Source organism: Numenius arquata, chromosome 7, assembly GCF_964106895.1.
Source record: "Numenius arquata chromosome 7, bNumArq3.hap1.1, whole genome shotgun sequence".
NCBI lineage: Eukaryota > Metazoa > Chordata > Aves > Charadriiformes > Scolopacidae > Numenius > Numenius arquata.
Window position 1 is genome coordinate 52,510,205 of NC_133582.1, and position 17,921 is coordinate 52,528,125.

At 37.4% G+C, this 17,921-nt stretch overlaps 1 protein-coding gene across 1 annotated transcript in view; it reads left to right on the top strand.

Annotated features, from left to right (window-relative positions):
• The window catches only part of HIBADH (3-hydroxyisobutyrate dehydrogenase), an 82,631-nt gene extending 66,287 nt beyond the window's left edge, over positions 1-16,344 (top strand). The window contains exons 5-8 of the mRNA XM_074150282.1: positions 2,915-3,048; positions 3,609-3,685; positions 10,742-10,898; positions 16,186-16,344. Coding sequence (XP_074006383.1) covers positions 2,915-3,048; positions 3,609-3,685; positions 10,742-10,898; positions 16,186-16,344 — 527 coding nt within the window. The remainder of the gene's footprint in view (positions 1-2,914; positions 3,049-3,608; positions 3,686-10,741; positions 10,899-16,185) is intronic.
• Positions 16,345-17,921: the final 1,577 nt, after the last annotated feature.

A 17,921-nucleotide genomic window follows, 5' to 3' on the forward strand; every position in this document is an offset into this window, starting at 1 on the left:
CTATTTAGCAGTCTGTAATCTAGATACAAGGCTATTGACCTATGATGGATAGTACTGGATTTTGTTTGTAAGCTTTGACTTAAATTGTCTACTTAATTTGCTGCAGGTCAGATCACAGGATTAGTGGTAAAGGCCATTATGTGGTTTGAATAAAAATAGCTAGAGGAATGGAATGAAAATCATTGTGTTTATTAATGTAGCAATCTTTGCGGTCATGTACATAGTAAACTGTTAGCCAACAAGATGACAATGACCTGTTTATGTTAGCTCTAAATCTAGGCTTTACTCTTAGCCCAGTTCCTGTGAGTTGCCCAGGGAGGAGTCATTCAAGTGAGATTAAGGATTGGCTGCAAATATGGTGTCTCTCAACCTGAGCAGGAAGATCTTTACCACTGTAGATATTTCAGTACCTTAACGGTGTTGTTCCAGGAGCAGCAGACTCCTAGACTGATTATTTTTAAAGCTGTAGGTCTGACTGAGTGCTTATGGATGCTCCAGTTTGGGACTCATCAGTTCAAGAAAGATAAGCATTGACTGGAGTGAGTCCAGCTAAGGGCCACAACGATGATGAGGGAACTGGAGCACCTTTCATGAAGAGAGACCAAGAGAGCTGAGACTGTTTAGCATGAAGAGAAGGCTCAGGGAAGATCTTATCAATGTGTATGAAAAACTAATGGGAGAGAATGAAGAAGGAGCCAGACTCTTCTCAGTAGTGCCCAGTGACAGGACAGGAGGCAATAGGTACAAATTAAAACACATGAAATTCCATCTGAAACACAAGAAAACACTTCTACTGTGAGGGTAGTCAAATACTGGAAGAGTTTGGCTGTGGAGTCTCCATCCTTGGAGATACTCAGAAGCCAACTGGACATGGTTGTGGGCAAGCTACTTCAGCTGACACTGCTTGAGCAGGGGGGTTGAACTACACAATCTCGAGAAGTCCCTCCAACCCCAACAATCCTGTGATTCTGGGTTGTAATATAGATTGATCCACCACTTCATCAGTGGGAGCCTCTTTCCTCTGTTGCCCATTTTCACATAATGGATAGGTATTTAATTTTTGAGACCTTGATCTGACAAATTTTTCTGAAATTCTTCAGTGACTTCAAAAGATGGTGCATGTTGGAAGGTAGGACGGGGGAAATACAGAAAGTGGTATTTGTAGACATAGTCACACAGAGACAGTGCATCAATTGAAATTTTTATGAGAAAGCAAACAAAAATTCTTCTAATTCTTCAGTGTGGGGAGCTGCAGTGTAGCTGTCCTTGATGTCGGGAAGGAAGTCCAATACCGACCACTTCATTCTTTACCTGTTACACAGCATTTATATGGACTTAAAGCTTTAAGTTGAGAGAAGCTCTGATTAGCCTGCTATGGTTGCCTACATTAGCAGAGCTTCTTGTGCACAAACTTGGTTATGACCTTATTTTTTTCTCTTTCTATTGTTTTCATTGCATAATTTCAGTTATTAATGGGGAACAAAGAAAGCAGAAATGTCTGTTTAAGTGGGATATACTTCTAACTGAAAAACTTTTTTGCTATTTGAGGTTAGATAGCGGGGGGGTTGTTCGGTTGTTTGGTTTTTTTTAAATAAAAAAGCTCTATCTTCAACTGATAAGCTTTTTAAGAGTGCATTTTCATTTGTCACTGTATAGCATCTAGCTCAGTGAAGGCAGTTCCAGTTACCCTCTGGAAACTATTTCAATAAAAACATTTATTAATGTTTATTATGGTAGCTAATTGGTGACAAAGAACTGTGAACCATAGCTGGAGAGCAGCCTGACTTACAGTAGAAATAGAATGATCTGCCACATGGAGGAAGAATAAGCTGTTTTTCTTGGACATTCTGTTTGTAAGAACACCGTACCTAGTTGAGCATGTTTAATTTGAAAGCAGGCTGTTATGTGGAGCTGGGCATCCGAACAGGCTGAAGTTTGATGCATAACAGAAAACTTATAGTGGCTGTGCTTCTTGCTGAAGTGAAAAATAGTGAGGAAGCTGATGTGTTCATCAGTTTAGGCCAAATTTTCCTAGCAGTTCTAGACCTTAAGTGTTGAGGATGAGGAGAGTAAGGAAGTATGAGTAATTCATATTAGAATTAGGCTTCCTTTAAGGAATAGAATATTTCAGGGAGGTGATAAATATCACGTGAAAAATTTCGTGGTTTTATGCTTAGAAACTGTATAATCAAAGAACCGTGGTGTGTGCTTACTGACCTGTGTTAAAGATGGGACAGACTTACAGGAATAAAACTGGGAGTAGTGTGTTTGTGTATGTATGTGAATCATTTTTACATTTCTTTTTATGTAGTTCTTTACATAGTTGTATATGTCTTATGTGTAGGAAACTAACTCATTTTCTCAAATTAAGTAGAATTTTGCTTCAGACTAGAAACGTAATGAACTACGGAGATTCAGAAGGCTTGGCTTTATATGCTTCAATTACATGAAAATTGGAAAGCATTGATAGCCTAGGTTTGGAAAAGCTGATAAAAGCAGAGTTAACTTTGAGCAGTAGTTTCTCAATAGTTGTATGCAATCAGTAGTTTGATAAAACAGATATTTTATTTAGTAATTCAGATACAATGAATTTTGTGAGGTGCAAAGTTGCAGGAAGGGTTGATTGCTTCTTCATATGGAACTATAAAGAATGACATTGCTGGTTTTCTGTAAGTCTTGTCTATCCGCCGGCATGCCTGAAAGATAAGGTAACTTCATCAAATGTTTGAGGATTGAGATCTCTGATCTGGTAAGTACTGGGACCACAGACTTGTTTTACATAGACTTTGAGAGATTCATCGTAAGTGAAGTATTAAGCACGTAAATTTTACATCATCAGACCCTCACTGATAAGATAAAGTACTTAAGGTTTTTTTAAAATAGTGATATTAAATCCGATGTTGTCTTGATCCAGGTGTTGGAGCTGCTCGAGCTGGAAACCTTACTTTCATGGTTGGTGGAGTGGAACAAGAATTTGATGCTGCCAAAGAGTTGCTGACATGCATGGGTTCTAATGTGGTCTACTGTGGAGAGGTCGGAACCGGGCAGGTAATGCTTCCTGAGGGGTTACTAGTTATCTCAGTCTTTTGTTGTTGTTGTTGCTTTGCTTTTCTTTAATGATACCTAGTCTTTTATTCCAGAACTAAATGCATGATCATGTATCTTCATACTTGTTTGCTTGTTTATTTGTCTTCAACCATGTGTTTATAAACTAATCTCATGATGGTCTTCTCCATCTTGTTGTATAGCTTAACACCAAAACATCTGACCTGGTGCTTTTCCACATTGGCTTGTTGAGATTATACTTCTTAGAGAACACACATTTTAAATTTCTTTCTTCTAAATTTATGTTTTGAAGGACAAAGAGCCCCTACATGCCACGTATACTAAGTGAACTATGGTACTAAGAACAAAATCCTAATCTCTGAAGGAACCGTAGGGCAGTTTTCATTGGCTTTATACTATTGTAGATCTGCACTTACTGGTGCTACCTTTAGAACAGAGCTGTCAGAACTATATTTGATCATACTGTCCCGGACGTAGTTAAAAGAAGATTCCATGTAGGAATGAAAATGCAGAAACTAATTGATGGTTTAACTTATTTTCAGGCTGCAAAGATCTGCAACAACATGCTCTTGGCCATCAGTATGATTGGAACTGCTGAGGCTATGAATCTTGGAATCAGGTTTGTTTGATTTTTGTATTGGATTAAAGCATTTTTCAGTGTTAACAGGTTTTGTGTTTTACAGTTGTCTTTCACTGAAACAATGATTAGATAGCATAGATAAAGTCTTACCAGAAATTCTCTTATAAAGCCGTTAACATGCTAAGGGGATTCTTAAAGTAAAGTAGAACTCCTCAGAACAGGAATATTCTCTTGTATTGGCTCTATAAATTGTTGCATTCTGCATCTGAAGTTAATAGTTTATTTGTTCTGGTGTAGTATAGTGTAGAATAATGTTTGCCTTGCATTATAAACATGCAGAGGTAATAGAGAGGTAACTTTTTATTTGTATTCTAAGCTAATGTACAGTGTATTCAGAGTATTATACTCCTGTATGGCTCTTGTTGGCTTTGTTTACTTTGTTAAATTGTTCCAAAATATATTGCGAAGTAAAATTATAGTACAGTGCGTATACCAAATTAAGGTCAAAGCATAAAAAAGAACATCTACCTTCCTGTTTGACTTTACCACTGCAGTTTGTCCTGATTGCCAAAACTCCTACTTTGTCAAAAAGCTGCAGTATGCTCCACTACACTCTTCTTAATGCTAAGAGTACTATTTCTTTTCTAGCAGGTGAGGCACCTGACTTGTAAGTGCCAGTATATTCAAACAAAATTATTTTTCCTTTCCATTTATAACGTATTTATTTTCTGTGGTCTCAGATTTTGTTTTGTTTTCTAATAGGGTGCATGCAAGTACAAGTTCAGTATTACAGTACTTGAACCTTCGTAAATTTTCTTAGCGAGATCTAAATCATTTGCAAGTTTATACACAGAAAAGTCCTATGTTTGACGAGATTATCTTGCAAATGTATATCTCTTAAGGGCTCTTCATGGTTTATTTATCTGCACAGTTGCATTCTTAAAATTGGCCTGATAAAACTACAGATATTGTAGATAGTTATCAGCTGGGCTTTAGACCATGTGCTAATGTGGATTTGATACACTATAAAAACCAGCAAGAGAGCATCAAATGTTTAAATAAATAAAAAATAACGCCTACATGTGCACACATACACGAGGCAATATAATGGATTCACATTTCCTCTTAATTACCATATCAAGATGCAGTTGTTTTATTGAATTGCCCTTGTCTCAGATGTTAGACTATCTTGACCTATTAAGTTGTCATGTTGTAATTGAGATAAAAGAGGAATTTGCTTTGCATCAGTGCTAATTGGTTTATCAATATCCTGTACCATTTACATTTTAAAATTGAGAGTCTGTAAGATACTGAAGCATGTCTGCATCAAGCCATAATAAAAGCAGTAGTATTGTATACAACTCTTGTAATCCACTGTAGTGAAAAGCTTTCATCACACTCTGTTTTAAGTCATGGTTCACTTAATAAAGCATATGCAACTGATTTTTCATTATATTTTTATCTACATTTGTAAGAATGATTAGAGTTAAAATTGAAGATAAAATAAAATCAAGAGCTTTAGAAGACAAGTATTCTGGGCATGTAAGCCCTGTGCAGAATAAATTGAGGTTTGCAGCCACTGTAGCTTGAAGGTGTTTAAAATTTTCATTTTATCCATTTCCAGTTTAAATTTTGGCTGAATTTGTATTCAGCATTTATAAGAAAAAATGCAGTGTGATGGTGGCAATATACAAACCTTCCTACCCTACAATCACAATAATCAAGAAGGAACTGTACTTATTGTAGAAGAAACCTGCTGATTGTAACATGAATTATATAAAGAGCAGAACCTCAATTAGTCCAAAACTGCACGAGGTTTAAGGCAGAGCCTGTAATTTAGAACCCTTGCATTGATTTTTATGTGCTGTGATTTACATCCTGGAGAAGGTTACTTCTGCTTGTAACTAGAATAAGAGCTTTCCACTTCTGGTGTGTACAAATTTCGAATGTACAAGTTAACAGTTGTAATTCTAATTATTAGAAGTTTTGCTATATTAATAAGTTTATTAATATTTTTTTTTCAAGTCTAGGACTCAAAGGATAGTGTGGGTGCCTAGTCTGGAGAGTGTAGGAACCAGAACTTGATTTATTCGATTAATGCATATCTAGTAAAGAAAGTCTGATCTAATAATGGTAAAGGACACTGGAAATCTAAAAAATCCATAATAGGAATTGTGGAGCTTAGACATGTTCTTAACTTTTAGATAGAATATAAAGTATCTTCATGTCATACATTGTGCATATCTGTTACATCATTTAAATCTTGAATTTTAGGAACTTTGGATAATTAATTATTCAAAATATTGCTGACTAAACTAGATATAACTAGAAAATCGTATTGCAGCACCTTCCAGAAACCAATATATGCTCTGAGCTGAAGTCTTCAAAACAGTGTGATATTAATTCTGTTAATAAACCACTTCTTCTCTAATGTTTTCATAAAACATGCAGCCTAGATTTTCATTTTCTGAAGCAGTGAGTTACGGTTTTTTTCATTTCAGATTTTTAAATGACATCTGCTATTGTTTTATTTATTTTATATTTGAAATTTTAGAATTTTTCCAGACTTCAACATAAGTAGCAAATAGAATGTCGTGAGGAGGAAGGAAAACTGACATTAATGAGCAAAAATTCCACAATAAAGTCCCAGAAATATAGGCAATACTGCTGTGTAATTTCTGCATTTGTATTCCACTTACTTTTCTACTTTACTCTAACATCATCTTCATTTACTAATGAAGATGTCCATTTTCACTGGAAGTGACTTGGTTTAGATTCTGTAACTAATTTAAAAAAAAAAAAAAAAATCCATCCAGAGTTCTGACTACTGAAATGCTTGCTTTGTTTTGTTTTTCTGTTAATTTCCTGATGCTTTATGAATGTTGCTACTAAAAGTTAGAAGGTGTGGCAGACATTCTGGATATGAATTCACATTTTCATTTTCTTTTTTACTAGCGTGATAATGCAACGTGTCAGTACAAAAACCTTGAATAGATTTTGCTATACGTTTTTATGGATAATGTGCATGTTGCAAAATCCTGTAGTGACTTACTGTGTCAAACCAATACACAAAGTACATATAAACTTCACAAATAAGAAATAAAAGCATTAAGTGACGCTGTCCACAGCCACAGACTATTTCTCGTTTTCTTTTTGCTGATCGTCTCGATGTCAGTGACTTTCTTTAACCGAGTCCTGAGTTCCAGTGAAACAATGTCTAATACTAGCAAGATAAAGCTCAAAAATGAAATATTGCTGATACCTGGTTTATGTTTAGGTCAGATGGAAGTTGCTGCCTGTCAGGCAGTTTGCCGTCCCTTCAGAACTGCCTGCGCAGACTCAGGGAAGGGCTTATGTGGTGACACAAGATAGGACAAGGTTCCTTAATATGCTTGGGATATAAGGGACCAGGAGAGCAATAAGGGCTCTATGGCAATAATCTCACTGCAAAATCACTTTTGTGCTTCCAACAGCAGACAAACTCGTCTCTACAAGAAAGGAGTGCGGTAACACTCAGATTTATGTCAAAAGCTGCAAATACCCCTCTTTCCCAGGCAATTTTACTGTATGTGGATTTGTACCTGCTTGCTTTTTTAGATATATAAAGTGGAAAGACAGTAAAAGAACTTGTCCTCTGATGCTGAGTCTAAATGTAGATTCTGCCTCTAGATCTGGTTTCTGTGAGTGCCCCCGGGCTGTAGATGGAAGACATCAGCAGAAAGGGGAATCAACACTGTAGAGAGGAATATGTGCCCCAGGCTGGGGGTTGATTAGCCCTGGGTGCATCTCTACTGCAAATTTTAGAAAGAGTGCCCTGAAATAGAATTTGTGCAAGAGCACTGTAGCTCTGCTGTTTTCAGCGTGGGGCTATAGCTAAGTCTTGTGAAGGTTAATAATGACATTTGAAAGCATTTACCTTGTTTAACATACCAATGGCAAAGTCATTTTTAGCTGTTGCAAGGGTCCTAAAGTTTCTTCTTGAATATTTGTAACTTCATGTGGTATTTATCCGAAGTACCTTGAGATGAGAAATTTTCAACAATTCAGCTACTTCTGTTGGTACACTTTAACATGAGACCAGGACATATCTTTTTTTGTGAGAGGCCATTTCAGTTTTTCTGTTTGTTCCAGACTGAACTCTTGGAGGAGTGTATGAAAATTTCAGTACGTTATTTTATCAAAGCTCAGCAAAACTTGAGTTTTGAGCAGTGGCTTGAAGGGATCCTATTTTAACCATTTTTTTGGTATGCGTGTCCGTTGCTGAGTTTCTGCTGTTCAGTTCATTAGGAATGTTATTGAAGAAGCATTGATTTGAGGGAAGCAATTGGTTTTGCTCTATTATAAGTACAGTTAATACATGGACTTCTTTTCTGCTTATAAGGGAGAAGAACATTTTGGTAATTGTAAATTCACACGCGCATGCACAAGCTCTTGCCACGTCCAATGGCAAGTTGTTATGGGGACTGGCAGACTGTCATCATTTTGATAGCTTGAGCAGTATATCTCTTGAACAGCAATGGAGCTCTTATGCAGAGAGTATCATATGTTCCCAGCCAATTTACAGGGAAACAGCAATAACATTTTATCATGGTTGAGAGCCCAGTAGCTGCTTCCTATTAAACTTGCCCTTTCAGATACCTGTCTTGGATTAATTTGTTGATTTCAAATGGAAACTCAGTCTTCTCCACTGAAGCATGACTTTCTAGGATAGACTCTCACTGAATGACAATTACTGTATATTCTAGCTGGTTTCAGACCATTACAAGCTTTGGGCACAGTGGAAGACAGAGGACTTCTTCAGTAACTGATTTTAATATATGTCTAATTTTAACTGTCAGTTATATATGCACCAGTGGATGAATCCTCAGAAAGATGAAATGCAAAGCACTTCTAACTTGCTCTTATTAATGATACACTTGCTGCAAAGGAGAAAAAAAATAGGTTCAGGTCTCCTGAAGAGAATCTGCATGGTGTTTAAGAGCAACGGAGTTTGAAAAAGCAGGGATTTAAACTGACAATATCTTCCTTTTTCTTTTCCTAGAGCAAAAATATGCCGGATTTAGTGCAGACAATATTTTACATATCTGTATAATACACATATATCTTTTAAAGTATACTTTCACAGAGGGGTAGTTGGAACACGGTGAGAAGAGCATTCTTCAGGAGGGTTATATGCATTTTGAAATAATAAGCTCTCTGTCTTGCGGTATACTCACAGCTGTAATTACAGGCCTCTGCATGCAGCTAGATATGGCACAAGCAGGCACTACACTGCTAAAAGTACTGATTTGGATGTAACAATGGTGAAGAAACAAACAAGCCAAGAGATTTCTTTTGGCCAAAAAAGCAACCTCTGTGTATTTGAAAGCTCCGACGTTGTCTGCTCCCAATGCGTTTTTTTTGGATGACAACAATAAAAGCATTTATTCAGAGTGATTCTCCATGAAGACTTTGATGCACTGTACAAGAGAAAAGTACAACTAAAATACGGTGAAAACATATTGGTGCTGGAAGATACATTTGTTTAAAATAAATGGCAGTTGAAAGAATTCAGTTGAGTCAGAGGGTTGGAAAAAAATGGGGAGGAGAATAAAGCTTGATCCCATTCAGGCCAGCAGGGGACTTTCCATTGAATTCCAGGGGCTGCTGCAGCAAGTTATAAGTAAGACTGCACAGCAGTAATGCTAAAAAGCTACCTTTGCGGTACAGAAAGTGGTTCTGCTTTGCATTAGGAGGGCAAATTTGCAGGAAACTTGCTGTTATGGGAATGGGAACCATGCTGTAGGGCCCACTGTAGTTTTTCAAATCTGAAATACCTACTGGAATAAATAGACATAAATTTTACCAACTATGCCATTGGTTAAGAGCTTTACTTATCTACACATTAAAACTTTGAGCACTACAGTGCCTGGAATCAGTGTCAGGATCCCCATGGCTATGGAGATCTGCAAGAAGTCTGTGGTGCAAGAGCTAATGTAAAGAGTGTTGACTTTTATAAAGGTTAAAGCTTAGCTGGAATTTTGTAGAAAAGGCGTTTTATTTTTAACCTGTTTGCTTGTCCACAGCAAAGTATGTTGTGCTATATCCCTTTTAAAATGTCCCTTTCTCATCTTGGATTGTTATTGGATATAATTACCGTGCTTTCTTCTTTGTCATGACTGTGACTGAACATTTGTACAGGGCCGGATAAGCTGCCACTGCTCGTTTTTGCTATAAATGTAATTCGTGTACAATTACACTTGCAACTTGATATTAGCATAAATGTGAATCCATAAGAGGATTAATTTTCTATAGTACTGAAGTACTTTCAGAGTCCACATTGAGCAGCAGCTTATGCCATCAGCTCCGTGATAGAACAAATGACGTTTCTACTTGGACAAGCTTTGTTTTATCAGGATCAGTAACCTTATCAACAGTTGACCCAGAACTATAATGTATGTTTGTCAATAGATAACATATGTCACAGTGAGAGGCAGGCTTGCCTCATAAGCAAGAGTGTGTAATGAAGATTTAATAATAGCAAAGCAAAGAATGTGTAGTCAAATACCATAGTAATATTTTTTGAGAAGTGTAGTGGTTTTGTTCACTTACTAGAGCAGGATAATTTCCATTATCTTGCTTATAGCAAAAATGCACTAGTGTGCACGTATAAACACATTGCACAAGTACTTTCACACTACCACACTTGCTTGTGAATTTTTTGCTTTGTTCTTCTTTAAAGAATATAATTTTGATACGAAGAACAAGTATGTGACCCAGTAGGTAGGAGAACAGAGAACGTGTTTTAGTAATGGGAATACAAGGGAACCGCTGTTCTCAGAGGACCTTTGTTTTGCTTGCACTTTCAAAATTGCTAGGTGAAGGGGATTTGCTTAGTGCAGAAGGAAAAAAGCTCTGAAAACCTACTGCTTAAATGGTGAATTGATGCTCTTTAATTTAAGATACAGCATCCCTACCCCCAATATCAATACTCTGTCATTTTTCATGACTTATAATAAAGGGAGAGAAATGGCGCTAGGGTCCTAAGATATAAAACAAGTCACCCATGTCTCGTGCATTTTGACATTAACACTTCTCTTCCTTGACCTTTGACAGATTAGGCCTTGACCCAAAGCTGCTGGCCAAAATCCTAAATATGAGCTCAGGTCGCTGTTGGTCAAGCGACACATACAACCCTGTTCCTGGAGTGATGGAAGGAGTACCATCTGCTAATAATTATCAAGGTGGCTTTGGAACAACACTCATGGCTAAGGTACAGAATACTTGCACATAAAGTATGTACAGTTGCTTCTCAGTTGCAAACATTATTCTCAGCGAAAAATTACAATGTCAGGGAAATATGTGTGCATGAACAGAGCAGAATCCAGGCTCTTACCGTAGCTCTAAATTAATGAGTTTTGTAGGGGGCTTTTCCTCTTTCTAGCTCCTATTACTGTTGAGCCACTCGAGGAGATTATATGCGCTGTTTTTTTGAGCTCTCCCTTAATTCAGGAGTCCTGGTGGACTTTTGCGTATGGCAAGAGTTCAGCAAACCATTTAGGTGCCTCTTGCTGACTAGAATTTAGGACGTGAAGCTCAAGAAAGCAACTTGGGGAAATCCAGGTGACCTAATTAGGTGTGAATAGTGGCATAAGCGTCTAAGGTTTTGGGCCCAATCTCTTCCAGATACCTTAAACTGTGCTACTGAACATGCCCTCTAGCATTCCCTTCCTCGCTAAGCCAACTGCTTATGTGCTTGTCTTTCTGCCTAAGGCCATTTGGAATGCAGAAAGCAAACAGGTTTCAACCCACACTTCAGCAGACTGATATTCTGCAGGCATCTGCACCATGCTGTGAGCTCTCCCGAATTGTCTTTGTTGGTGGCAGAAGTAGTGCTTCTTATGAGTAATAACCTAGTAATCTAAAGTATTTGTCCACAAAGTGGGAGATCTGGGGTTTAGGTCCGTCTTAGCATGAAGAAGTTGTAACCTAAAGCTGTCTGATCCCAGGAGAGTGCACTTAACTGCTGTGCTCTTGGCTGTTCTAGGAAAAGCACTGTCCTGAGTCACTCTGTGGTCAGGAAAGCCAAGCTCTTAGAGGCCAGAGGAAAGTAGGCAAGGAGGTCAGGGTTCTGCATCCCACTGATGAGGACACACAGTTGGAGGAAGGAGATATAGAACTCTGCCTCTTCAACTACTTCTGCATTTAGCACAATCATTGCCTAAGGTAAATTATAAAACCAGCCCTGGAAGAGATCTCTCATCTAAATATGTAAATGCAGGAAATAAGTTCACACTGAATATTAGTTTCATGATGATACTGTCCCGAGGGAGGCATATGAGTTCATACAGGACAGGTTTTGGGCATACCAGTTTATTCTGGCCATTTTCAGCTATTCCATGTACAGTGGAAAATAAATGCTTAAAACTAAAACAACATTCTCAGAGCTGGTGATCAAACTCAGATATTGCCATGCAAATCTCCGCAGTGCTGGAGTTCCTGTATGTAATACCTGCCTACTGATACTGTTCCTGTCATTTTCAGTTCATTTATGTCAACAGGTTCATTTGCATATTCAGAGGAATTAGCTGAATTCTGGCCAGAGTGGGTCCAGAGTGTTTTGCATGTGGTAGCACCAAAAAATGTTGCTAATGCTGCATGCCTCAAAACCCCAGTGGTTGGCCTGCTATATTTTGTGTTTATGGACCAACAACCAGGAGCTTTAATTTCTTTGTGGAATATGTTAAAATACTGGAAAGCAGCAGTTTTTACGTCATGTTCATACCATTGAACATAGGGAACAGTAAATTGTTATTTAAATTATTGATTTATAAAATGTGTTAGGTTATTGTTTGCCAGGGTTATTGATTAGAGATAAGCAACTTGATCTTGGCACTGCGCCAAAGCTCTTGTTTCTATCTTGGGTGCTGTTTCCAGAATCTGTTCTGCCTGTTGTGCCCTGTTTCACACTGCAGTCTCTGTCCTCATGATTCATAACTCTTGTCCAGAATAACCTCATAGTATAAATGGGATGGAAGTACATATTTTCTTCCTTCCCTTTTAAATTTCTTTGTAAAAGGCTTTTTTCTTTTGGTCTGCTTCTAAGAGGGACCTTCATCTCCTCTGGAAGCTGCCTTAAGAGATCTTCCTTTCATTGGAGGAATAGCAGCCTGGCTTGTGCTTGTTGAAGCTACCAGCTTTTGGTTATAAAGCATCAGTGATAACTAAGAGGAGAGTTCCTCAGAGAGGTTCCTAGTTGCTGTTCACCTCTTCTGACTATGCCTCTCCTGCCAGCCCTGCCTGCCTGGCAGCCTGAAGACAGCCTTCTTCAGGCTGGAATCCTCAATAAGAAGGAGAGACGCTGAATTCCTCTCATGCCTCTTGAACAATGCTATGTTGTTCTATATAGACAGAAGATTACTTGAATGAGTAAGTAACCAAGACAGAGCCCATCATATTCAAGGTATTATTTGGTGTAGTGGTGGCCTCTTTTAAGACATTTCCCCTTAGTTTGTGGAAAGACTTTCTACTATCCCTTTCATCCTGGTATGTCATCTCCTGGTATGTCATCTCCTGGTATCTCATGCAATTTGTGAATTGTTTGAGTTGGGGACTTTTTTCTGGGAAATATAGAGCATGCTTTTGCTGCTTCGGAAAAAAACAAAGCTATATTCAGAGGAGAAGGAAGTAGATACAACCCTGAGGTTGAGAAGAGAATACTCCACAACATAAACATCTAAGAGTGACTCAGTAACACAGTCACTAAACACAGTTAATAAACTTCAAGTTACTGCTCACGTATCAGATATGGTAGAAGTCAAAAACTTTCTTAAAAGTATTTTGCCACCAGTGGATTTCTCAAACAATGCCAATGGATCCTTATTTTAAGTGTTTGGCACAGAAAACTTTGTCAGACATCTCTGAAAAGCTTTTCAGTCTTGAAATCTGATAATGAAACCTAGAATTTAGTCAACTTAGTGTGAAACCTGCTCTTAAGATTTTGCATTTTTAAAATCTGGTTTACTTACTTTCACCATCTTTGTGTCCAAGGCATTGCAGGCCAGAAATTCATTCTTTCATTCACAGCACAGTTGCTAATCAAATGTCATCTTTGAATCCTGAGAAGAGCTGGATTTATATCATACTATTCTTGGCTTATGTCAAGACAGCCTTTGAGTTTTATTCCAAATGGAAGAGTTTCATTTATGGCAACTGTAAAATGAATCTGAGGAACCAGGTATTTCCAAAGCAAGCATTTTTTTGCTTTTTTTAAAAATATGTCAGCAACTGTCTTCTGAAAGAGAATCTGTTTTCCTATTGCAAGCTGAGAAAAAGCGGTTAGAATAGTCGGTACAGTGAGACATCTGGAAGATGTTGTCAGTTACAAAGAGTATGAGAGGAGCCATAAACTATGCTCTGATTTTTACTTTTCCAAAAAGGTCAGCAGAGGGCAAATTGCTTTCAGAGCTGTTTTGTACTATTTCACTCAAGGAATCTCCAACCTCAGGAGAAAAGATGCAAAATACTTCACAACCTAAGCTAAAGATAAGCTTTACTTACATTTTGTAATTTTTTTCCTTCAAAGCTCCAATATATAGAATGGAATTTAAAGAACCAAAACAACCTTCTTGCCCTTTGGAGTCAGGAATCCTTGTCCATTTAATTATTGAGATGCTGCCTGATGTTTCAACCATCTTGGAGCCAGACTTTCATTATTAAAGAACAGACCTGCTTTCTGAAATTGTATTTGTGCTAGCAGTCTGTTCAGAATTTTCGGGGATTGCTTCTGCGAACACCCCTTAAGGGAGAAATAGATCACCACTGCCAAAATCAAGCACCTTCAGTAGATGTTAGATGATTTTGCCATTCTACTATTCCATGACATGATTTAAGCTATGTTGAATAACAACAGGTTTCACAAAGAAGGTTTAGAAGAGGCTAGGAATATGTCATGGAATATCTTACTGTAAGTGAGGTTAAAGTAACTGTTCCTAGATTTATCAGGGCAACAGTATTTCAACAGAATTGCTAGACAAGAAGGAATGATCTGCCCTGATGCAGATAAAGAATATTTTGGATCCTGTGACATCTGATACGTACGTTTTTCCCTTTTTTGTAGATCTTGAAGTCATTCAAGGGTAATAGGAAAAGTAACTATAATTCTGATTTGTATCAGAATGACCTTTATAGAGCCGATTTACAGATCGAAGTGACATTTAGAGAGTAGAGTAAGATCTTGAATTTCCTTGTGCTAATTCAAATCCAGACACACAGAAAGTAAAGACCTGTCTTGTAAGTCATCCCTGAGAAGCCAAAGGTGCTCTTAGCAGTACTACAGTCTCTCAGTTCTTCCGTATCAAAGATTTGTTATTTTAAAAAAAGTAAAATCACAGCAAATTCTATAAACCACCATAGTCCTGGATGGACAGAAAATCCAGGCACTTCCTAGTAACACTTGGGAGGTTCTTTTGCAGCTTTCTTGAAATGTGGACTGCAAAATTGATTTCTCTAGCAAGACCTTATAAAGGCAACCTTGAGTGCAAGCATTACTTTCATACTTAGACAAGACATCTGTTTATATATACAGGCCCTTGTTAGCTTTTCCTTCTTTGATTCGTTTCATGTCTGATTCAGCTTAGAATTCAAGACATCCTCCAGCTTAGCTTGTCATTTCTGCCCAGCATGCATGCAGCCAACTATTTCTAGCTAACTGTAGTTAGCTAACTTTGAGTTCTATCCTATTTACTTCAGATTATAGCTCTAGTTGATCAAGGACTCTTGGAGGACAGGTTTCGAATTCATCCTCTTTGCAATCTCTCCTCCTTTTCTTTTGCTCCAAATTTGGTGTTTTAAAATGCAGTAGAATTATTCTCTGTATCCTTTTATCTTCAAGACCTGTAGCAGACCCAGGGCAATCCCCTAAGGGATTCTTTAATACATCCTTCCAGTTAGGCTGCAAACCATTCATATTCACAAAGTGGCCTATGCCTCTCATTTTGCTATTAACTGGTCACATTACAGTAAATATATGTAGGCTAAGTGGCTTCAGTTTTGTTGTTATTCAAATCCCTCTTGCTTAATTTTTAACCTGTTTTTAGAAAGAAAGATGTCCTCTTACCCGAACAACAAAATGATGCCATTAGAACCTATGTGAAATGCTTAAGTGGATAGCCAGGGGAATTTTGGTTTTGGAGATGACATAACAAAGTGGGTGAAAAGAGTCTGAGTTTTGCTACCGGGTTATATAGTGATCTAGAATTTTAAAATTCCTCCTCTCTGGAAGGAGGTTGCATGCCTTGCAAAGCTTGGGGTTTTTCTGTTGGATAACAGTTACTGTTTTAAAAATGAAGAACTAAACAAGGCTCCCTTCTTCCAGGACTGAAAATTTAAGGCTGGAGTATTGTATTTGTTGGCAGTTCTCTTCACAATGGAAGCCAAATAACCTATAATATGTACACGGCTATTTATATCCTTGTTGTTTCTCTCCTGACTTTTTCTCTTTTTTCTTTCCTTCCGTTCTTCCTCTCTGCCCTATTCCTCCCTCTTCTCCCTCCCCACAGGATCTTGGCTTGGCCCAGATTTCTGCCACCAACACAAAGACACCAGTTCCTCTGGGATCCCAAGCACATCAGATCTACAGGATGATGTGTGCAAAAGGCTATGCCCTGAAGGACTTCTCAGCTGTGTTCCAGTTTTTACGTGAGGAGGAAAACTTGTGAGCTGTCCTTTGGAAATGGAAACAATAACAAACCACATTTTTTTTATCCTTATAGCTCGTTTGAGAAGTATATGGGTTTAATCAAACACTGTGCATACTGATCCCATACAGACTAATCATCTTTGGTTGTCTAGATCACAGCGAACTCCAGGGTTTTTGCAAAATTTTTGAAAAAGCAAGCCAGAGGAAAGGATTGTTTGGCAATTAGCCAGACAGTGATTTCTTTTTTTTTTAACAACCATCAAAGATTTTTTTTCACTAGATGCAATAAATAAATATTTTTTTTTTTATGAAACACTTAACTGTTTGCATATAAAATAACTTACATTATGGCTACAAACTTAGGTGAATCTTGAATAGTAAGAGAATGTTATATAGCGATTTTATGATATATAGTGATCTATTAAAATTAAAAATGAATACTTTATGGAAAAAGGGAAGAGTTGTTCAATGAAGAGACAAAGCTTGAGATGGATTTTTTTTTCCTTCGACCTACCAGCCTTGAGTTGATCAGTAGTGAATTTTTCCTTGGATTCAGGTTGCAGATTAAATTCATAGGCACACGTTTCTAAGTGGAGAGCTGTTACAGCATGTTTACCTGATAGATTTAGTTAAAATAACAGAGTGTGTGTCCCTCTTGTAAAGCTCCGTTATTGTATTTTGCTAACCCAATTTTATATTTTCTTGTATTCTATCACACATTTTCAGAACTTAAGAACAGCACTTACCTGAAGTTCTAACAAAGTGTACATTTGTTTTAAGTAATTACTGAAGTATTTTAAATCTAAACAAACCCCATTATTTTGAAAAGAAATAAAAATCTATACTGGTAAATACTTGCTGTATGATTATTTTCTTTTTGTTTTGATGCCCTCTTGTACACACACAGTTAACCAAAAACTTGTACTAAGTGGCCTGATTTTTTAATTTGCTCGGTTTTCTACAGATTATCTTGCAAAACCAAGCTTTTCAAGAGCTCTTGTTGTGAAATGCAGATGGTAATATATTTGCATATGTATTACCTTAACCGTTCACCGTCTCCATGGTCTTGCAAAAGTACAAGTATATGCTTGGCTTTATGAATATAAATACTCATGTTGATTTCACTAGAACTACTCACATTCAGACTTACTTGCAGACTCAAGGCTTAATGGTCAATTATGCATTTACATTCCTATTTTGGTTGTACGAAGGATCTTTTTATATATGCATGTTTGTGTGACAAAATGGTGTGCTTGAATTAGCTCAAGTCTGTGAATAATCTTCTGAGAACTTGGACATTATATTTTAACACATTAGTAACGTCATACAAAGTCATTAAACAGGTACTGATTGATCTGTTCTCCTTTCAATTTTCTGTGAAAACTGTTTGACATTCTAGGTTTTTGAGGGATTTGGGACTCATTAATGTTGTGCATGAATGTAAGAATAGTGGGAGAAGTCTTACTTTTAAAAAATTGTTCATCTCTCTTTTGATAAAACTACTCTGCGTACAGGCTTGCATTCATTCCTTGAAATTAGACACAAAACTACCTGTGCTAAAAACTATTACAATTGCAAAGTCAACTGCTCAAGTGC